Raw genomic sequence first — 21,257 nt, forward strand, 5'->3', positions numbered from 1 at the left:
GAGGAATGTAGAAGCACTCGTCGTCGTCGTCGTCGTTGAGGAGAGATTTGTGTTTCTTATCATCGAGTTCGAGGTACGAAGTGGATTTGCTGTTTTGCGGTTTTGGCGGGCCGGACTAGCCTAAACGTATGTTGGCACGTTGGCTGGAAATCCCCTACCCGCCACCCATCCATATATCCATCCATCCCGCAAATCAACACAGTGCTAATTGTCGCGGAAGAAGCAGAGAATTACGAGGGACTCGTCGGTGCGGCTTTGGCGGCACTCGAGAGCATCGGCGAGGACGACGATGGCACTGATGAATCGGATGTTCTAGGTCGAGGTATTCCGTCCATCTTGAGTGAGGATAGGTGGCTATCCGTCGTAAAGAGGCCGGACGAGATGGACGACGGAGGATAAGAATAAGATGTCGAAATGGACAAAAGGGACGTGACTACTGACAAGGTCCCTGCGCCCATGGTGTATGGCTCCGGTATAGTAGCCACGTTCACACGAATTTGAGTCTGCTGGGTCCATGTACAAGTCTAGATACTGCCTTGGAGGGCCCCAGTAGCTAGGAGCGTGACGCGCTGCAAACGACAACCTTGTCGAATTCAGTGGACTAGGACGGGATGGGCAATTACGCAGAGATGGCACGCGAGACGTTTGTGCAATTGACGAGGCGCGAGGGCCGGTGGGTTTTTGACCGAGTAACATGATACGATATAGCAACCATCTACGTACCGTGAGTAGGACTGGTGCTAGGAAGCCAAGGGGACCGTTTCCCCCCCGTGATACTCTATAGCACTGCCGGAAGCTATCAAATTACTATCCAGGCAATGCTTCGATGGGCATCACACTTATCGCTAAGCGTTGTTCAGGTAAATAACCTCCCCTAGTCCTTGGGCTCAGGAAGCCCTGAGATGAGTGATGAGAGCAAGCCATGGTGTTGTTGCACCAAGCGCGAGAGCTAAGTAGTCCCAAAAGGGTGAGCACAGGGCGGCATCACCCTAGGCCGAAAGGAGGCTGAGTCGCGAGTCGCCGGTAATAATACGCGGTACCTCGTACTCGTCTTGGCATCGAGTATCTTGTTCAGGCCTGGGGACTTCCACCTCGAGTTCGATTATGGATTCGTGGATGCCCTTAGGTATCCTTGTAACCCGGTAGACTCCCTGCTCACGCTACCTTGGCGTCTCACATATGTCATCGTAGTACCTGTCCTTTTTCTCCCCAAACGGCCGCGACAATGCCCAAGAACAAAAAGCAAAAGATGAAGCACTCGACAGGGAGGGGAGAGCTCAGTCAGGCTGAGATATGGGACGATTCAGCGCTGATCCGGTCTTGGAACGACGCTGTTGCCGAATACGAGGTATGTTGGACGAATACACTAGTTGGATCAACCTCCCTTCACACTTCACGGGGGATGAGCTCCGCGAAAGCCATCTTGGCGAGGAGGCAGCCTGCTTTTCTTCAACCTCAAATCCTGTTTCCCTCCTGCCTCTGCGCCCCTTCCTGGACTGACTGGGTGGGACCACTAGTACTACCACAGCATACACGCGCGTGGCGAAGACGTGGAAGAAATCCTCCGGAAGGCCGAGATGGGCGAGCTGGACGACGATAACGGCGCCGACGCCGACGCCGACATTGGAGGGCAAGCAAGCGCGGAGTGGCGGCCTGTTCACCCAGAAGCACCAGCTGTAGCTTCAGCGCCCGACAAAACCGGAACGGCCGATGCTGCTCGTGATACCCGATCTGAGAGCGGCGAGGTAGAAGACGAAGATGGTGCGAGCGCGCACGGGAATGCCCACGGAGGTGAGCCGCATGATCTTGAGCAGAAACGAAAGGCTGCCATGGATCAATGTCTGTCTCCTCCCTCGATCAACGCTCTGAGATGGAGGCCATCGCTGATACTCTGCGCCTTTAGTTAAATCCATGTTAGGCGAGCCGGAAGGACAGCCAGCACGTCCACTTCAGTCAGCACCGGAACAACCGCCGACAACGACAACTGCTGCTCCAGCTATAGGACCCAGCTTGCCCCCAGCAGCGACGGCATTCACCAACGGACAAGGTATGGTCTCCTTCCCTCCCTGTTAGCTGTGCAGACAGAGCCGGCCATTGCCTCATCATCTTCCTGTCCCTCTTCCTTTGTGCATGTCTCTTGTTCCCTCCCCAACAATTCTCGTGGTCGTGTTGGCTTCTCTAACTCCTATCCAATGCCAACAGCCGCAACAAACCTTTCGCAAGATCAAACGCTCGAGAATATCAAGATGGCCTATTACTGGGCGGGGTACTACTCCGGGCTGTATGATGGTCAGCGGCAAGCTCAGGTGCAGGCTCAGGGTGATACCCAGCACGGAACTAAGCCTCAGTCACCAGGCAAGGCAGCCTCACTAGGCCAGCAATGAACTCTACACTCAGACGTCGCCCGGGCTCTTGTTGGCGCCCTATCATCATGACGGAGCGCTGACAGCCACACCAGAAGTCGTCGATGGGCTATCTTCGTCCGACTGACCTAGATGAGGTCTCGATAATGGGCCACACAGCCAGCCCTTTGAGCATTTCATAGATTCTGCAGCCCCTCCGAGCTATCCAGATTCCAAAGAAATGGTCCAAGAATTCAAAGAGGAACAAGAGAGGAACAAAGCAACTTGATTCCTAAGAATTCGCCCGGTCCAACCACGGGATGGTGGACGACGTTCCAAAGCTTGAGGACCATAGGCACAAGCAATGAGCAAGAAAGTGCTAGACACGGAGGGAATGCCCACCCACTCGGACCGCAAACATCACACGCTCGACCGACAGTTTTCTCTTCTACTACGCGGGTGTTCAAGTTGTGGACATGGCGCATCAAACCTCACCCAGGCGAGCGATCGAGCATTGTTCGCCCCAGTTCGACACCAGCATTGGAAGTCCTATCATTCCATCCCCTTCAACTACATGCCTAGACATGAACCGAAACCATGGCCTGGAGCCGGGAAACGGCTATGTAAGAGCCGCCCTAAACGTCCGCCGGGGTCGGCTGGTATGGAAATCAACAGGAGTCTCCAATCCGTGGGCAAAAGGAGGACGACGACGGAGGATGGATAGCAGAAGGGACAGGACATTCGGGCGTCACTCAACACAAGGCAAGGGAAAGCAATGGAGAGGGCGGCCGACGTGATGATTTTCTCCTGCAGTAGGCGCAAGGCCGAGACGAGACGAACGAACAGACGCTGTGGGAACGCACTAATATCATCCCGATTTCATGGGCCGGACATTGGAGGACTATTGTATTCGAGGGTGTGAACAGGGCGTGTTGGGGCGTCGATTGATCTTGGTCCTCCTCCGTTTCCTTCCTTCCCTTCCCACCTTCCATCCAACCAACGCCGCAAGGTCGAAGGAATGTGGGAGCACTTTGCAATTGTTCGCTACTCGTTTACCCCGACCGCAGAGTTCTCCGTCAGCGATCTACGTTCCGACCGTGACCGGATGGGACTGAATCAAAGCTTCTTCTATACATCGCGCTCTGCCGGGGGATCCTTCTAGGGAACGAATCACTGTATTCCCTCCCGCTGAGTCCAAAGATTGACCTCCCCTTCTGCCTTCTCGGGTTCCTTTCAACCCCATCAAGTTTGCAAATCATTCGACGTCGACATCGTAACATACATAGGCCGAATACTCTCCTTGGTCTCCACCCGCCACCATGTCCTGCTGGCCCGTTCCCTCGTCTTTCACCAGTCTGCCCTTCTTGTCTCTCCCAAAGGCATTGCCTGCCAGATACGAGTATTCGCTGTCCAGGCCCTGGCGGACCCTCTTTTCGCGTTTCGAGTCCGTCTGTCGGGGTGCACACCTCGTCGTTAGCACTGACCTGGCCTTCACAGATTTTGGGACACGGGGTGTAGAACAGTTTAGCGTGTGGATTGGGATGACACATACCTTGATCAAAACAGCCACATAGTCCAGCGGCAAGCCGTATCTCAGGACGGTTTCGACAAATACCCTCAACACGACCACATGCACAAGACACATGACGGCCTCACTCCACCCGGTCCTACCCAACCTCAGCGTTTCTCCCCAAACCCTCTTCTCCTCGGCCTCCACCCTCTTCACCTCCTTTTCCTCCTCTTCCCTGCCACCTTCCTTGTACTTATAGTCCCTCGGTATCCACTTCCTCTCGCGCGCCTTGTGCACGAACTCTGGCGCGTGCTTCCTGAACATGGTCACCGCATACAGGCTGAATTCCTGGTCCTGCGCGACGAAGGTTGCCGAGCGCGGAACGACCATCGGGGCCAGCGTTTCGTAGGTCCGCATGAACTCCTTGACGCTGGAATTCGGCACGGCGATCAGGTGCGTCTCCAGGTGTTCGGAGTGTTGATTTTGAACCAGGATTTTGGGGTCGGTGATCAGAGGGGCCAGAGATTTCGTCGAGAGGTTGCCCGTCTGTTTGCGGACCAGGGATTGAAGGGAGGTGCGGAGGGAGTTGTATTGGTTGTACTTGGATCGGACGTCGTTGTCTATCGAGTTGGCTTCCTGTCCCCGGGGGTCAGCATGCATGCTCACCACTTTCGGAGCAAGATCCCAGTGCCCGCTAGCATACCTTCTGTAGGAGATCAATTAGCTCCGACAGCGGCCTGTCGGCGCGGTACTTGACTTTGTTCCAAGAGAAGCTCCGTAGGTATTGTTCGAGTGGTTCTGGAGATCCCGCGGGTCAGCGCTCTCGATCGTGATCCATCCCGCCGCCCAAGGCAGTCGTCAGTCGCAGGTTCGGAGTGTAAGCAAAACATACTATCATTGACGTTCTTGTGCATCGCGATCTTCTCCTCGTCCCCGTCCAATATGTTCTTCAGCGTGTCCCCGACTTTTCCCACCACCCCGTGGCACACGGCCGCCAGCTTGGCCAGTTCCTCGGACTGCTGTAACAGGGCGTCGAGCGTGCCGATCTTGAACTCTGGGATGGAGAAGGGGAGCACGTCGCCGTTGGACGGGTTTGCCGCTTTCTGCACGGATGCGATTGCGTCGTCTTTGTGGCCCGACGGCGTTATGCTGGACGGCACCGAGACGAAGAGATACTTTGCAGACATGGTGGCTGTGCGGGAGTGGCCTGGGGTCTGAGGTGCTTTCAGGGACGACGGGCCGCTCAAGGGAATCAAGGGCGCAGCGAGTTCAGGAAATAGCTCTCAGCTCTGAAAGGTCTGGATGCATGAGGGGAGAAGGGCTGCGCTAGGTATTGATTGTATGCAGAGATCCGGGTGAACTATTTAGATGGTGCAGTAGGCAGAGATGGAGCTCCCTCACTACGATATGATGATTGGCGTTTGGAAGCTCCCATCCAGAGGCTGCGTCATGCCCACTTCGGCGGTGGAGGCAGCATGTTAACTACTTAGCAGTCCCCTCCTTGAACGCCCGCGCCCTTTCTGACCCGTTCATGCTCATGATTACTGCTCTTTTCTTACTTAAAAGGAGAGGGAACGAAAGTATTGAAGTCATTTGTGAAATGATACATTTTGATTGCTATTTAGTGCGGCTGCAGTTCATTGAGCTTGCTAACCGATGGAATTTGTTTGACTGCCCAACTCCGAACCGCATGGTGAGGTGACGACTACACACTGTGACTTGCAAGTCCCCGTCTTCTCCTTGAAATCGAATGTCTTTCTCGCTTACAGACGTGCCCTTGCGGGGTCCTGAGCAGCGGCCAGATCAAATCGATCCAGATTCATAACCTTAGCCCAAGCTGCGACAAAGTCTTTGACAAATTTCTCCTCGTTGCCAGCGCTGGCATACACCTCGGCGATGGCACGCAACTCGGCATGAGAGCCGATGACAAGGTCACTGCGAGTGCCTGTCCATTTCTTCGCACCGGTCTTGCGGTCGAAGCCCTCGTAGAGTTCCTCGTCAGCGCTAGCCGCCTTCCAGGTTGTGCCCATGTCGAGGAGATTGGTGAAGAAGTCAGGGGTCAGTTGACCGGGGCGCTTGGTGAAGACACCATGGGAGGAGCCATCCCAGTTGGCATTCAAGACACGCAAACCACCCACCAGCACAGTCATTTCAGGGGCAGAGAGATTCAGTAGTTGTGCCTTATCGACGAGGAAGTGTTCAGTCCGAGCACGGGGTGTTCCCTTGCCGTAGTTGCGGAATCCGTCAACCAAAGGCTCGAGGTGTTGGAAAGATTCGGCATCGGTTTGCTCTTGGGTAGCATCTGTGCGACCAGGTGTAAAGGGAACAGGGATGCCGGCGGCTTTCTCTACGGCTGCGCTGCCCGCCAGGACGATGAGATCCGCCAGCGAAACCTTCTTGCCGCCACTAGCAGAGCTGTTGAACTCTTGCTGCACCTTCTCCAAAGCGGCGAGCACTTGGGCCAGCACTTGAGGGTTGTTCGCCTTCCATTTGTTCTGGGGAGCGAGACGAATGCGAGCACCGTTGGCGCCACCACGCTTGTCGCTGCCGCGGAAGGTTGAAGCCGATGCCCAGGCAACAGTGACCAGCTCGGAAGGCTTGATGCCGGTGGCCAGAATCTTTTGCTTCAGGCTGGAGATGTCACTTTCGTCGATGATGGGATGGTTGGCGGGTGGGACGGGGTCTTCCCAGATCAGCACCTCAGACGGGATCTCCGGACCGAGCCAGCGGGATCGTGGACCCATATCACGGTGCAACAGCTTGAACCAGGCACGGGAGAATGCATCGTGGAACTGATCTGGGTTCTCGAGGAATCGACGAGCGATCTTCTCATACGCTGGATCGAAGCGGAGGGAAAGGTCGGTCGTCAGCATGGTTGGCTTGTGCTTCTTGTTGGCGTCATAAGCATCGGGAATAATGAGGTCGTTGGTCTTTGCAACCCACTGGTTGGCGCCAGCAGGGCTCTTGGTGAGTTCCCATTCGTACTTGAAGAGATATGTGAGGAAGTTGTTGCTCCACTTTGTGGGAGTGCCGGTCCAGGTGACTTCAATGCCGCTGGTGATGGTGTCGGGACCCTTGCCGGAACCGTGTTTGTTGGCCCATCCGAGACCCTGTTGCTCGAGGGGAGCGTCTTCTGGCTCCTTGCCAACGTTGTCGGAAGGAGCAGCACCGTGCGTCTTACCGAAGGAGTGACCACCAGCGATCAGGGCAACGGTTTCTTCATCGTTCATGGCCATGCGACCAAAGGTGGTGCGGATGTCTCTAGCGGCAGCGACGGGGTCGGGAACGCCGTCAGGGCCTTCTGGGTTGACGTAGATCAAGCCCATGTGCGCCGCTGCGAGCGGATTCTCCAAGTCTCGGGTGTGGATGTCCTTGAAATCTTTTTTATGTTCATCGGAGTCGACGACGCCATCGCCGGAAAGGCCCGAGTGACCTTGTGAGTAGCGAATGTCATTGCCCAGCCAGGTGGTTTCGCCGCCCCAGTACGCGGACTCGTCAGCCTCCCAGGTGTCTGGGCGGCCGCCTGCGAAGCCAAAGGTCTTGCAACCCATGGACTCGAGGGCGACATTGCCAGTGAGGAGCATCAGATCCGCCCAGGAGATCTTGTTGCCATACTTCTGTTTGATGGGCCAGAGCAGGCGGCGGGCCTTGTCCAAGCTGACATTATCAGGCCAGCTGTTGAGGGGAGCAAAGCGTTGTTGACCTTGGCCGCCGCCACCGCGACCGTCGGCGACACGGTAGGTACCGGCACTGTGCCAGGCCATTCGAATGAACAGACCACCATAGTGACCAAAGTCGGCCGGCCACCAGTCCTGAGAATCTGTCATCAAGGCATGGAGATCCTTCTTCACTGCTTCATAGTCCAAACTCTTGAAGGCTTGTGCATAGCTGAAGTCCTTGTCCATCGGGTTGGAGACAGGAGTGTGCTGGCGGAGGATGTTGAGTCTCAGATCATTTGGCCACCAGTCGCGGTTGCGGGTGCCGCCGCCGGCGACATTGGCCTCTCTCATGGGGCATTTAGACGAAGCCATGGCTGCAGATGTTCTTGTCAATCTAGTGAGAGAAAAAGACGGTCGAAGCGAGGAACGTGAAGGTGAGAAAAAAGCAAAGGACATGGCGGGAAGGGAGAGAACTACCCCGCGTCTTTTATAAAGAGAGCAAGGTGAAAGGTGCCCCTCAAACAATCAAATACCAGGTACCTTTCCCCTCCTCGCTCTCCATGTCCCAAAGCTACTTAGCGCATAATCGAGAGCCGGAAATCGGCGTCTAGCCACGCAGGGATTTATTAACTCGCTTGTGGTTGGTCCATGTCACCCAGTTTGTGGCCGTGAGCTTCAGGCGTCTTTCCTAGAGCAGCTAGTCCCAGCGAATGGATTTGCGCGATTCGGGTAACGCCCAGCGAAAGGGCCCCTCCTCCCACCGACACCTGACTGTCATGGATCGTAGGATGGCAGGGTTTGAGAAACTCTAACACCCTCGGCCCAACCGAGTGAAGACGCAAGCAATTGTCGATTCTAGACTTATCTACCTGCAACGTCATTTGTTCCAGATGAGCCCCAGAGCCCCATTAGCGATCGAAGCTTCCAGTCCGACATCACGTACCTTTACCTATAGACCACAAGGCAAAGTCTCAAGAGTGTGGGAACAACAGGGCCCAAGGAACTCCACAATCAGCGACGGGGACGAGGCCATCCACTCCAAACAAGAACACGGGGAATCCGCCCCTCCCCAACAACAGGGAGATGGTCATATGGCGCAAGAGAACATGGTAGTAAGCGGCGAGGGCGGGCAGGAGAGGGGGGGGACATCAAGAACGCATTGGATTCCAATTGGGGTTGGGAGATCGCCGGCATTCCATCTATCATACGACATATGCGGGTTCGTCATGCCACTGATGATGCTGTCCGTCGACAAGTTCCCCCCTCCTCCATCGGTGGAGTCTGGAAGCGTTTCGAATTGGGGATACATGTGTAAGGATGTGGACGAGTAGGAATGGTGCAAGAGTCTCGCGGGGACCCTATGTTTTTTGCTTTGCTGCGATTTTGCCGGATATGGCAACTCGACAGTAGAATCCGACCCGTCATCAACTACTGTCTTTTGCATCAACCCGTCTCGCCTCGCACTGCCCCTGAAGGTTGTCCATGTCATCTCGCGGAGGGTCCACCATTTAGCATGTGGAACCTTGTTGGATTCTTTTGCGACATCTGCCTATCCGATCACGACAGGGTACAATCTTGACGACTTTGGAAAATTTCGTGGCCGGCAAAGGCTATGGCATGTGTGTTTGGATTTTCATTCTCGTTCTTCCCACTCCGTTTATAAGGTCTCCACATGATCTATGCACCGCTCTATGTGTATAAAGAAACCAGAAACAGCTATAAATGCGTCAAATCACCCTCAGCCTTGTTGACAAGAAAGTTGATCATCTCGGCAACCTGTTCAAAATCACATGCTTAGTGTGGTATATCCCCAAACCATCTCCTACCCAGCAAAGTAAAGATCTCTGTATGTACTCCATCCTACAATTCTATCCGCTTTTTGTGAATCTCTTGAAGCGTTTTGAAGACACTTAGGTCGTGAGGAAAGAAGGAAGACGATTTCCAACCGGGCGGAATCCCTCATGATGGGGTCACCCTGTAAAGGGATTTTAACACCTATAACATGAATTGTCAGTTGCAAGACACCCAGCAGTGGACGAAGAAGCATTTATCACAGCGAACGTACCTTTGCGTGTTTTGGTTCAACGAACAACGCGCTGGCCTCGACCAGCTTGACGGCCTCCTCGCCTTCCGCAACCTCAAGACTCTCAATCCACCCCTCAGCCCACGCTTTCCGGCCTTCGACTTTTGTCGTCTTGGCCCTCAGGACCAGGAACTGTCCCGCCATCGTCGGCTTGAGGTAGTTGATGTTCAAATTGGCCGTCACTCCGACCTTATTCGGCATGGCAGGGAATGCGCACCGCGCAAGTCCTTCGTCCAACATGGTCGCCAAAAACCCTCCATGCACGATTCCCGGATGTCCCGAAACATCAGTTCCCACGTAGAATATCTGTACCATTGATTTCCCATCTTTCTCGTTGAAGTAATATGGGGGCACCACGATCATTCCCGGGCCGGACAATGTCCCTGCCGTGAGATTATGTTGTCTCATTTCTTCGGGAATTTTGAGATGGGGTCTAGATTCGACGAAATCTGGATTGGCTCGCAAGGACTGCGCCAGAGCACAGTTCTTGATGTGTTCGTCGACTTCGCGTGCAAAGTCATTGTCGGGAGAGTAGAGGGAGAGGGTTTCGGCGTCCGAGGGCATGGAACCCATGATCAAGGGCGTGGGGATAGGGGAGGCGTATGTAACGGCAAAATAGGTCCCGACTGCAAAGAAGACGGTGCTGATGAGGAGGAAGCTGATTGTCCGCCGGACACGTGCTTGTCCCTTGTTGTGGACGACAACTGCAGCCGCGTGTATCAGCGGTCCGCCGATCCTGACAGAGTGTAGTGTCACTCACCTGTGGAATATGAACGCCACGCAGTCCTTTTTGTCGGTCTGGGATATTGAAAGACTTTTACCCGAGCAGATGACGATGTCGCTGAGGAACCAAACCCAGTGGCAAGGTGGATCGGCCGGTGAGCGAGTGACCGGGGGAAGAGCGTGCGTGCAGATGAAGACCAATATATGCAGATGGACAAGGGATTCCGGGTGGGTGGCTGGTTGAGAAGAGAGGTTGAGCGAGGGATGCAAAGCCCGATTCTATTTAACGTTGACCGCCCAGGAGCCATTGTTCCCCAACTGCGAGGTATCCAGGAGGAAAAAGCGATAAACGGCCCGCCAGTGACCGGCGGAATACGACGAAGCGAAGAGCGGACGCGGACGTAGCAGTGCGATGAGATAATGTCGAAGCGCATGTGGAGTGTGGAAGCGACAATGCCTGGCCTCGATTGGCAACGGCGATCTAACCGACTTAGAAATGCGCGTTGGAATTTTAATTGCCTCGGCTCACAGCCTCACGGCGCAGCCTCGGGGGCAACCCCCCTTTTGGTTTGTTGACTTTTCAACCAAACATACAAAGAATATTACTTGTGGTAGGACAATATACACCCTCTGCTGTGCTCAGGACTGCGCTGTTGATTCTCATCATATCCTATTATTGATAGAGCGACATGCGGTGAGAAGTGCTATGTCCTATGTGTTGTACAGGAGCCGGATCAATCCTCCCTGTGCTCGACACCGTGTCCTTGATCTCAGCTAGCCTTTCCTTCCTCGAGGCTCTCGTATCCCGTATTTGCTTTTTCCCGCTAATCCAGTCCCTATCCATTCCCCAACCCATATTTACGACGGCCCGGTCAAATCCAGGCAAATCAGAGCGTAGAGATTTGTAGCCTCCTTGCACTCAGCCTTGTAATCGCAGAACTCATCAGGCCCGCCGGGTTCGCTGCATTGCAAATCCGATATTCCCTTCATGCGATCAACGGTCTTGTTCACATTCGAGGTTTTTGACAATATTATGGACACCGTAGTGCTGTTTCCCTCAAACAGATAGATTGCTGTCGGGTTATGTCTTCCCCCTCGATTTGAAAGTGACTCTGTTCTCGATAGGCGGTACCTCCAGTCGAAGCAGAAGCATTCCTAGGCATGCCAACAATAGACATTTTCTCGGCTTTCACACAGCCGACCCATGTCGCGAGTGTGAGGCTTTGGATCGCCCAGAAGGGCTGTGCGGCGGTGCATAGTCGAAATGTGGAGCCAACTGAGGATCTTGGCTGGGAGGAACGCCAGCCCGGGGGCCCGAGCGGGCAAAGACAGGGTCGTCTGCTGGTGTTGCCGGATGGATTTCCATACCAGTTGTACCCTCAACACCCGAATGAGATCGAGCTCTTGTGAAGCGCACCGTCTCTAGTTCCTCAGGGCGCCTCTCGATCGGTGACCATCCTCCGGCGACGCTTCCTGCAATGATCCCAGCCATTGCTGTGGCAGGTCCGAAAACCGAGTTCGAGCTGGATCTTGCCCGTCGTTTTAGTTTTTCTGGGGTGACTGGGGACCCTGTCAATGTCTCTGGTACAACGTTTTCCGCATCTGGTGTTTGCGGTAATTCGCTGTTCGATCGCGAACGAGAAGGACTTCGTGACCGTGGCAAAAACGTGTCTCGTGGGTGCTGCAGCTTGTAAGCTAGCTCCGATATACGACCGCCACGGATTCTCTTCAAGAATTGTAACTCTTCTCGAATCTCTTCCAATGCTGGGTTCCATTGCACCTTTTCGTCGTCTTCGAGCACAAAATCTGGACCACGCTTCTTCCTTCGTGGCAAACGGGGAATCAATCTCGCAAACAGTTCGTCGGGGATTAATCGTATGATCACCGCCACTGGTACGGAAAGGGCACCTAGCACAATGGAATAACCCCATTGTGCCCCATTGATTCGATTGATCGAGAATGCCTGTCCTCCAACAAACATGATCAGGCACTGGCCTCCGATAATGATGAGTTGGATCCCAATGAACCAGTAATTGCGAAGCATTCCTTCGAAGATATTGAACTTGTTATCCAGGCGTCGCGAGCTGGACAGGGTCAGCGTCCGGTGTACATCAGATATGGCCAGAAATTCACTCACTTATATTGGTTGAAGATTTGCATCCATACAAACGTATTGAAGATTGTACTCTGAAGTCGGTCCTTCTCGTGTTGCGTTTGATAGGATAGGATACTGTCTCCAGCGAAGTACAGGACCAATGTCACGACCAGCTGATAGATTGACTGCCCAATGATCATCTTCCACATTGTGACTGTGATCAATGGCGCAGATTTTGGCTCCGGTCGTCGTTTCAGTACCGACGGGGTAGGCGGATCCGTGGCAAGGGCAAGGGCGGCGAAAGTGTCCATGATCAAGTTAACCCACAGAAGTTGCACGGCGGTCAGGACAGAGCTCTCGTCATCATTAGCAACCGCTGAAATGAACGTTAGAAAGACCGCTGTAATGTTCACTGTGATTTGGAACTTTCCCATTGTCAGCATGTCGTTAGCACACAAGTGTGACACCAGGGGCTTACCTGAAGGAACTTCTTGACAGCGTCATTGACAGTTCTTCCCCAGGAAATGGCTTTGACGATTGACGCAAAGTTATCGTCCATGAGGATGATAGCCGACGCTTCCTTCGCAACCTCCGTCCCAGCGATACCCATAGAGAAGCCAACATCCGCAGCTTTAAGCGCCGGTGCATCATTGGTACCATCGCCCGTGACGGCGACGGTCTCTCCGAGCTTCTTCAGATGGCTTACAAGCAGCTTTTTATCGTCGGGACTTGATCTGGCGAGCACTTGCAGGCGCGGGATCACCTGCGTCAGCTGCTTCGAGCTCAGTTTGCGAAACACAGGTCCTTCCATAGCAATTCCACCCGGTGTGAAGATGCCACATTCAGTCGCGATCGCCTTGGCGGTCATAATGTTATCACCCGTCACCATGCGCACAAACACACCGGCAACCTGACAGTCGCGAACAGCCTTTTCAACGCCCGGACGAAGGGGGTCCTGAATACCCACTACTCCAAGGAAAACCATATCCTTGAAGACTTTATCAAAGTCCGCCTGTTTCTTGTCGTCCACGGAAGCGGCACCTCGCGGCGGCCACTCATTGAAATCTCGGTAGAGCAGTGCAATGGTACGGAGAGATCGCGACGCGTAGTTGCTGACAATGCCGTTCAATGCCTCCATTTGATCTAGGGTCATTGGCGTGTCCACGAGTTCCTTTGTCGGATCGCTGACGATCCTAGTGCACTTAGAAATAAGGATCTCAGATGCCCCTTTCACCATCATACGGTATTTGCCGTTCGGCAATTTGATGACAACAGCCATACACTTGCGACCGGAGTCGAACGGAACCATCTGGACAATCTCAGCATTTGCTCGTTCTTCACCAATTGATTGAATTGGGAGATGGTCGACGATGAATGTAAGCAGGGCTGTTTCAGTCTTGGATCCGATAAACACCTTCTTGCCTTCTTCTTCACCCTCAAACGCAGTGGTATTGAGGATAATCGAATCCTTGAGGAGTGCCTTTGTATCCTGAGAAAGTGTCGCAAAGAACTCGGCCGAAGAGACGTCGTTAGTAGCCACAGCAGGAGCTTGAGTCTTTGTACCACCAGCAGTCGTAGAGTCGATGGGCTGTTGTTTGTCGCCGAACCTAGAAGCAGTAGACAACGTACCCGCGACGACCGTCATCTTATTTTGTGTCAATGTTCCAGTCTTGTCGGAGCATACAGTCGTGGCATTGCCCATGGTCTCACAAGCTCGCAGGAGTCGCACTAAGTTGTTGTCCTTCAACATCCTCGTCGTCGCAAAGGCGAGGGCGAGCGTGACAGCCAATGGCAAGCCTTCTGGCACCGCTACCACAATAATGGTGACTGCAACGATGAAGATCTGAAGGAACCGTTGACCCTTGCTCTGAGCACCTCCATCGATATTCTTGAGTTCTGCCAGAAACTTGATGAAGAGCACCACAAAGAGCAATAGACCGGCAGCCAGACCGAGTTTCGCAATGTACTCGGCGAGAACATTCAATTTCACTTGTAGAGGGGTGGTCTGAGTCTCATCCTGTAACGACATCAAGGTCTTGCCATAGCTCGAATTGACACCAGTTGAAGTGACAAGGAATGTGCCGACGCCCTCGGAGACTTTCCCGCCAGACAGGATGAACGGGTCCATCTTCTTCAGGCTTTGATGCGTTTCAATTGCGTGAAAGACCTCGTCCGCCGGCGTTTTGCGAATAATGTCAGATTCGCCGGTCGCCGAGGATTCGTCGCATCGCACGTTATGACCCTCAATGAAGATGCCATCCACAGGTATCAGATCGCCCGGCTCCAGATGCATCACATCCCCGACCAACACATCATAGACTGAAATTTCCTGCGACTTTCCGGATCGAACGACTTTCACAAAGCGTTCTTCCTTTTTGCGGTTCAATTTGATGAATTGACGCTCCTTCTGGTAGTCATTCAACGCGCCCACAAAAGTCACGACAAAAATCGCAACCATGATGGCCACGCCTTCGACCCATTCGACTCGGGCTTCATGCTCTTCGGATGGCGCAGGATTGACAGTCTGGTAAATACCAAGTGCAAGCGAGATGACAGCAGCGACAGACAGTAAAATGAGCACCTTATCGTTGTAGGCAATCCACGCGAGCTGCCAGAAAGTTTTGGCCTTCTTTTCCGGGAGCCGATTGTCCTTGAAGATGCGTTTGCGGTCCGCAAACGAATTCTCGGAGATCTTCGCGGGTGCCGTTATCGAGTTGGAGGTGGTCGTCCTCTTCACGGTGCCGTAGTGTTGTTCGGCCTCAGCGCCAGCCTGAACAGCCTCTTGAAAGTCGACAGTGCCACTCAAGCCAACTTCATCCACACTTAGCCCACTATGGCGGTCAGTCCGCAAGCCCTTCTCCAGACCTCTTAAGCCACCGAGAGCGTGAAAGGCAGCCAAGTTCTTGGGGTTGATCATTTTGTTCAGCTGACCCGGGCTAAACGCAAACTTGTTGTCTTCAACCTCAAAGTCCGCCTCAGTCCCAGGATCTGGCCTCAACGCCTCTGCATCATTCATCACATCATCGTTATTAATCAACGAGTTCTTGCGTAAATCATCCGTTCCGGAAATCGTCGAAGCGATTTGTGTTTCTCCCCCGAACTCGGAAGTAGAGGCCGAATTTTGAGACTCCATCGATGTCGCCCTTGCTCTCGAACCGGGGACAGCCAGGAAGTTGTGGGCAGCTCCGTCAAGGAACTGGGCCCTGGGAGAGGAAACATTATGAGGAGAGGTTGGACGGGACTCGCGGCTGTCAGAGGGCGGCCGAACATCGGTTGGCGATACTGAAAGTGGAGAGGATAGGGTAGGTCCAGAATCGAGCCCGGATGTTTGTATTCGAGGTAGAGGACCAGGTTTATCGGACACTGCACTGGGAGGTTCTTCGGGGGAGGGAGGAGCGTTGACGGCGGAATCGTCTATACTAATTGTAGGAGCCCGCGGTCGTTGTTGTACTGCTTTTGGCGATTCTGGGTCTTGCCCATCGGAGGGTGAAGACATGGTAGGATTTTTTGAGGTATAAGAGCCAGTCTGGAAGAGGGTGCATGCAATGTCCCCGGCTCCTCAGCGTCTTTGTAGGAGGCGCGAGTGTCCAAAGCCGGCCATTCAAGAAGTGCCACGAAGTTGAATTGGCGAAAGAGTCCGACCTGCAGAAGAAATAGATGACGATATTATGTGAATTGCTGGATTATCTGAAAGATGAACTGGCACAACAAAGCAGTCAGATTGGATTCACTGTGATTGAGACAACCGTGAAGTGGCAGGACAGCGCACATACAGATGGGAGTGAATTAGCAAAAAGTCACGCCCACACCACAGACTTCCCAGTTCCAATGCCGAAAAACGATACTCCAATCCGACCCGTGTGTAGAGCGAGGTTCGTAGCTTCCGTGCTGGCTAGGGTATAGCGGTTACTATGGAAAGGCTGAATCGTATGCGGGATAATGTACAGTGTGACAGCGAAGGGATCAACAAGGAGAGGGTGGTGGATTCAGCCTCACGATCAAACAGGAAGGTCCATCGAAGGAAGGGGAAGCATAAAAGGGAAGAAAGCGGGTAACGTCAAGAAGAGGAGTATGTACAAAGGAAAGAAGGGAGCGAGGCAAACTGCAAGGCCATTTGCTCGTTGAAGGTGTGTCAAGACTATCCAACGAGTTGGGAAAATACGTGAAGTTGTGGACAACGGTCCGGGATCAACATGCATGGACGCAGTTTGTCTCATGGAATCTTGCAAGCAGCCCAGGCCCCAGGCTGGAGCTAGGCCACTTAAACCAGGCCCCTAAACACCACTAACCAAGCCTCTAAAATGCGGGCACCCTAACCTTCGGAGTCGCCCCTCTGCACTCTCTGGACATCACCGTGAGGCGCCAAGCTTCGCTCAGGCGAGAATGCTTGGGCTTCCAGTGGTCCAGAGGCCGTCCGCCGTTTTCCCGCATCGGAGATTCAGAGACCGATCAGGTACCTGATTACATATGGAGAACAACACAAACAAAGATCCGCAGTCTTCAAACATGGAAGAAATCCATCCCTCAACCTGTTGTCTCTGCGTGTGATATCACGCTTCTCGCCTTCCTCAACAGTTTCCCGTCTTTTCCTCGGCGGCAAATGCATCTGACATGCTCCGGCCATGGAACGAAAAACCCTCATCTCTGTCCCCGCTTCCGTCTCGCGCCCTCTGCTGCAGGTAGGAAGGATCTTCTCCAATCGCATCTGGGAATTGGTGGTCAGGGCTTTGCACTGCCACTGTGCTAAGACTTTCTCCATCAGGCGGCCCCCTTGTCACTCGCAGCTCGGCATGTTGCTCTCGGGGAACGAAGACCACAGGCCATGCCTGGCTGACCATGGAAGCGCTCCTTATCTGATCTCTCCTATCACCTTCCTTCAAATTTGGTTCGCCTCCACTCCTCCACTTCTCACGCAACTCCGATATACCTGAAGCTTCCGGACAGAGACAGATCGAGCTGTTTGACCGCCGGATACGCATACAACGGAACGAGCAGGAGTGGCTGAGTTGAGGTGGCAAGTTTTCGACGTCTCTCTGCTGAAACAAGATCAAACGCGAGACGCATGCCAAATACCGTCAACTCGTTGAGAGCCCTCTGTTCTTTTCTTCTTCTCGGCGGTCCATTCTTTCTGCCAATGCCTCACACGTGCCTGGCATTCAAGGAGCCACTCGCCGATCCCGAAATTTCTGAAGGTATTGGCATAATCATTGTTGATGAAACTACTAGGCTTGGCCTCCCAGATCCACGAAAGCGATGGCAGTCTGGGCAATGAAGGGGACTGGAAATGCCCAACATAGTTCTCACGCCTCAATCTGCGTTCTCTTTCCATTTGGGGAGACACCGTCCGAAGGCTGGAGCAGACAAACCCAAACCATCTGAGTGTTTGTTAAAGTGAGGCAACCATCAGGAAACGAGATGTTCTACTGGGGAAGGAGAGAACGCGATCATGTTGCCGCCCTGACGTCCCGACGCACTTGTATGATGATTGGCCAGGTGCCGTTGATGGGCCCTGTGGTCAGGCATCATTCTGTCCCCTTTTGCCCATCATGAGCTTCCACGTTTCGTCGAAGTTGGTTGACGGCTGGAAAAAGCACGAAGCAGTGAAGATATCGAGGACTGCCCATAATTTGAAATGGTCTCGTCAAAGCTAATTCGCGCAGTCATGGTTGCATCCCACTAATTCAGTCATATTTGGCCATCAGTCCTCCAGCGGCTCCATTTCCGGCAATGAGCTCTTCAAATCCTTCAATCCGGCTAACCATAGCATACGGTTTATACTTCTTCTCCTTCTCAACCGTTCTCTTGAAGCAGCCACTCCATCCCGGGCGGGGGTGTGCTCTCACCACGTTCTCAATGGTGTCTGGGTGTACCAACTCTTTCCCGGCGCCAATGTTGTCCAACAGCGTTCCCCAATGGATCAGTCTGGTGACCAGAGTCACTTTCCCTTTGTCCTGAACATCCTGGTGTCTGATGATGGCTTCCACGACACTTTCGGCCTGTTCTCGAGGCGCTACGCCGTCTCCGCCCGAGACCTTGGGGTTCTGCAGGAGATCAAAGGCATGGACACCGGCAAAGAACTCATAGCTCAGACGAGTACTCGTCATAAACTCGTCGCAAGTGCCAATATCATGCAGCATGGCGGTCAAGAACCAAGTTTCGTCCAGTTTGGAGCCTTGCGTGAGCTCAAACTCGGGAAAGCACTGCCTTGCTATGGCGCAGCCGTAGCAGTACACGCGCAGACTGTGGCGGTAAGTGTCAGCATCGAGCTTGGACTTAACATAGCCGTCGACGCGTGTCGCGAGCGGTGTGTTTGGAGGCTGGAGCGAAGAGACGGCCATGGGCTCGGGGCTAGTTGTTCTGGGCTTGTCTTGCGATTGATCGGCTGGAAGGGCCGTGAAGCCATAAGTCTTGTCACTGTCAGACATTGTGCCGGCAACGGCTCTGGAGTTCAGGCGGGTCGGTGGTGATTATCGGGTAGATTGCGCAGATGACAAGGCTGTGCAGTATAGTTCCAGGGGTGGATATCAGGATGGACAGGCTGAGGTGTCCGCGTGTAGTAAGACGGTCAGGAACCAAGTCGCACTGCCTCTGAAGAAGGGCCACACTTGGAGGATCCTGTGAATGAATGCCCTCGCGTAACTTTTATACTCGATTCCCAGCATGCTGTCCCGTCTCCCAACGCCTTGTGGATGATTACATCACATCCGATCGGGATGCTATAGGATGCCATAGGATGCCACTACTGACGACGGCGGTGATGGAAAATCTTAGTCACAAACTCTCCTTGTTCCTCCGCAATATCCGCCTCCCGCCCTGTGCTTGACTCTCTGCCAAACTCGGTCCACGCAAGGGCATCAGGGCATGGGGATCCGCTGCATTGGGTCATGGACAACTCCCCATTTCAGACGCGAGACGCCAGGGCCCAGCCTTTGGCGAGAAAACGGCAGTACTCCCCGCGAAGCTACGCCCTGCTGTCGACAAGTCCCGGTCTGCACGAGGCCGCAATTGTTATGTTCCCTTTTTCGAGCTCCGCGGAGACAAAGTAGTTTCTCTCATGCTTAAAGAGAGCACCAAACCGCTCGCCGGGTCTGGATCCCGATTGTCGACTCGTACGTAGCAATGGATTTTTCTGGTCTGAAGATACGACGCTCGACGCCGAAAATAGTAGTAGTAGTATGGGGAACGCAAGCCAAAGGGGCTACCGAGCGAGCGAGTGCCATACATACATATGTAATCAAGTGGCATAGTCTGACTGGGAACGAGTTTCTCAAGCATCCACTCCAATTCATTCCCGGGGAGGTAAGTCGTCATTTGTAAGGGTATGTTCTACTAACCCTTGAGCGCAGTGGTATACCTTGCCCCGATCAGCATTATCTGCTGTACCAGATCAGACGAACACCTCGTCGCTATCAAGTGACTATGGCTACATTCGAAGACGACATACATTCTGTGTCAGACTGTGCCATCTGGTTCCGAAGCCGGCTGGCGAAGTGCTCAAGATATGAGGGCGAAGCCATGGTCCAAGACAAGGCGTTACGCTTTGGGCCAGACGATAGGGTGAGGGACGGATCCTCCACAACCACAACAACAACAACCTCATCCCAATCGAGGCATTGTTTTTCCCCGGCGCCAGCAAAGCCATTTACGTTCAAGAAATGCCACCGCAGAATGAAATTGCCCGTCAAGCCTCAAGGGAAGTTAAAATCGCCATCCCCACAACCTTCTCTCCCCGTGAGACATGGGCAGCCTTGCAAACACTCGCACAAAACGAGATCATCATCGCTCAAACATGTCTCGCTCGGTTGCTCCTCTCTGGGCGGTGCCGCGTCCTCTCACACCCTTCAGCACCGCCCTCTTCGTCGCAACAACTCCAAAGGAACCCCTCTGCGTAGTCGGGGTCGTCAATGAACGAGTCCGGATCGCCATGGCAGTTAGGGTCATGGTCGGCCCAGAAGTCTGATTCGAAGTCGAGCTCTTTCTCGCCTTTTCTTCCTGGTCAGTAATATGGCCATGATACTAATATGGAGCATTTTGTGACGGACAGACTCCTTACCCCCTCTCCCCGCCAGGTGGGTTTCCTCTCGATCTAATCAAGGACACCCCAGAAAGGCAAAAGAGAGGGCCAAAAGTAGGTAGTGACTGCACTCACCGGGATGATACACGCAGAGGCCCTTGACCCTCTCGTTCTCCTCCACCTCATACTCCGTGCCGCACTGGGAGCACATCTCATACGCCTTGCGCAGCCGCTTCATGCCCGTCTTCGGCTCCGGCGCGAGGGCAGGCGCGGCGACCAGGAGTGCTTTACTGGCCAGATGGCGGCACACGGCGTTGTCGCTGCACATCTGGAGCAGGACGGTCCTGAGACGCGCCAGGCTCGCGGACCGGATCGCGTCTTCGAGCGTGTGCTCTACACCCCGTGCGGCGCTGCCTATGGAAGCCGAGTCGTCGTCGACTTCGTCATCGTCGTCTGGGCCTTCGTAGCTGGATTCCGAGTCGGAGTCGGAGTTGGAGTCGGATAAGACGACCTCCTCGATCTCCCTGCGAGGGCCAGGTCCTTGGGCCTGGACGGACATGGCTGGCAAACGGGTTTTGGGGCTCGCTTTCCACTCCTCCGCCAAATGCCCCAGCGCGTGATTTTTAGAGCGCTCAGAGACGTCCCATGAGCAGGCACGACGTTGCACGGGAGTCGTAGACCCAAGCCGATGAAACGTGAGGCGGAATGTGTTATGGTGGTTTCGTATCTCGGCGTCTGGTGCGCAGTCAACGTCGGCGTAAAACAAGGGAAGGCTCGACAGGGGTCGAAGGAAGCGCTAATCTCGCTTCAGCCTCGTCTAACTGCTACCTC

The 21,257-nt window shown here is 53.9% G+C and overlaps 7 protein-coding genes across 8 annotated transcripts; 1 reads left to right on the forward strand and 6 right to left on the reverse strand.

The window, feature by feature from the left end:
* The first annotated feature begins 1,084 nt into the window (after positions 1-1,084).
* On the forward strand, positions 1,085-3,493 carry PV07_03190. 2 transcript variants are annotated; one of them, XM_016389866.1, is made up of 4 exons: positions 1,085-1,348; positions 1,518-1,839; positions 1,904-2,047; positions 2,203-3,493. In XM_016389866.1, the coding sequence occupies exons 1-4, from the start codon at positions 1,226-1,228 to the stop codon at positions 2,382-2,384; spliced, it is 771 nt and encodes a 256-aa protein (XP_016251768.1). In that variant the 5' UTR covers positions 1,085-1,225; the 3' UTR covers positions 2,385-3,493. The 2 variants fall into 2 exon arrangements, with proteins under 2 accessions (XP_016251768.1, XP_016251769.1); XM_016389867.1 differs by having other exon boundaries at positions 1,518-1,791.
* PV07_03191 (uncharacterized protein) lies at positions 3,228-5,254 on the reverse strand. Its single transcript, XM_016389868.1, has 4 exons — positions 4,745-5,254; positions 4,556-4,650; positions 3,895-4,488; positions 3,228-3,792 (listed from the first exon to the last, which is right to left on the reverse strand). Exons 1-4 carry the CDS (start codon positions 5,037-5,039, stop codon positions 3,598-3,600), a joined length of 1,179 nt encoding a protein of 392 aa, XP_016251770.1. The 5' UTR covers positions 5,040-5,254; the 3' UTR covers positions 3,228-3,597.
* A 187-nt stretch (positions 5,255-5,441) lies between these two features.
* PV07_03192 (catalase-peroxidase) lies at positions 5,442-7,991 on the reverse strand. Its single transcript, XM_016389869.1, has one exon. It carries the CDS (start codon positions 7,965-7,967, stop codon positions 5,616-5,618), a length of 2,352 nt encoding a protein of 783 aa, XP_016251771.1. The 5' UTR covers positions 7,968-7,991; the 3' UTR covers positions 5,442-5,615.
* A 1,086-nt stretch (positions 7,992-9,077) lies between these two features.
* Positions 9,078-10,777, reverse strand: PV07_03193 (uncharacterized protein). Its single transcript, XM_016389870.1, has 3 exons — positions 10,355-10,777; positions 9,577-10,298; positions 9,078-9,506 (listed from the first exon to the last, which is right to left on the reverse strand). Exons 1-3 carry the CDS (start codon positions 10,749-10,751, stop codon positions 9,471-9,473), a joined length of 1,155 nt encoding a protein of 384 aa, XP_016251772.1. The 5' UTR covers positions 10,752-10,777; the 3' UTR covers positions 9,078-9,470.
* A 77-nt stretch (positions 10,778-10,854) lies between these two features.
* Positions 10,855-16,605, reverse strand: PV07_03194 (calcium-translocating P-type ATPase, PMCA-type). Its single transcript, XM_016389871.1, has 4 exons — positions 16,186-16,605; positions 12,891-16,111; positions 12,455-12,837; positions 10,855-12,401 (listed from the first exon to the last, which is right to left on the reverse strand). The coding sequence occupies exons 2-4, from the start codon at positions 15,906-15,908 to the stop codon at positions 11,507-11,509; spliced, it is 4,296 nt and encodes a 1,431-aa protein (XP_016251773.1). The 5' UTR covers positions 15,909-16,111; positions 16,186-16,605; the 3' UTR covers positions 10,855-11,506.
* A 1,430-nt stretch (positions 16,606-18,035) lies between these two features.
* Positions 18,036-19,006, reverse strand: PV07_03195 (uncharacterized protein). Its single transcript, XM_016389872.1, has one exon. It carries the CDS (start codon positions 18,835-18,837, stop codon positions 18,094-18,096), a length of 744 nt encoding a protein of 247 aa, XP_016251774.1. The 5' UTR covers positions 18,838-19,006; the 3' UTR covers positions 18,036-18,093.
* Positions 19,007-19,676: 670 nt separating this feature from the next.
* On the reverse strand, positions 19,677-21,198 carry PV07_03196 (uncharacterized protein). The gene is made up of 2 exons (XM_016389873.1): positions 20,562-21,198; positions 19,677-20,395 (listed from the first exon to the last, which is right to left on the reverse strand). Exons 1-2 carry the CDS (start codon positions 20,983-20,985, stop codon positions 20,196-20,198), a joined length of 624 nt encoding a protein of 207 aa, XP_016251775.1. The 5' UTR covers positions 20,986-21,198; the 3' UTR covers positions 19,677-20,195.
* Between the last annotated feature and the right edge of the window lie 59 nt (positions 21,199-21,257).

Source organism: Cladophialophora immunda, assembly GCF_000835495.1.
Source record: "Cladophialophora immunda strain CBS 83496 unplaced genomic scaffold supercont1.2, whole genome shotgun sequence".
Classification (NCBI taxonomy): domain Eukaryota; kingdom Fungi; phylum Ascomycota; class Eurotiomycetes; order Chaetothyriales; family Herpotrichiellaceae; genus Cladophialophora; species Cladophialophora immunda.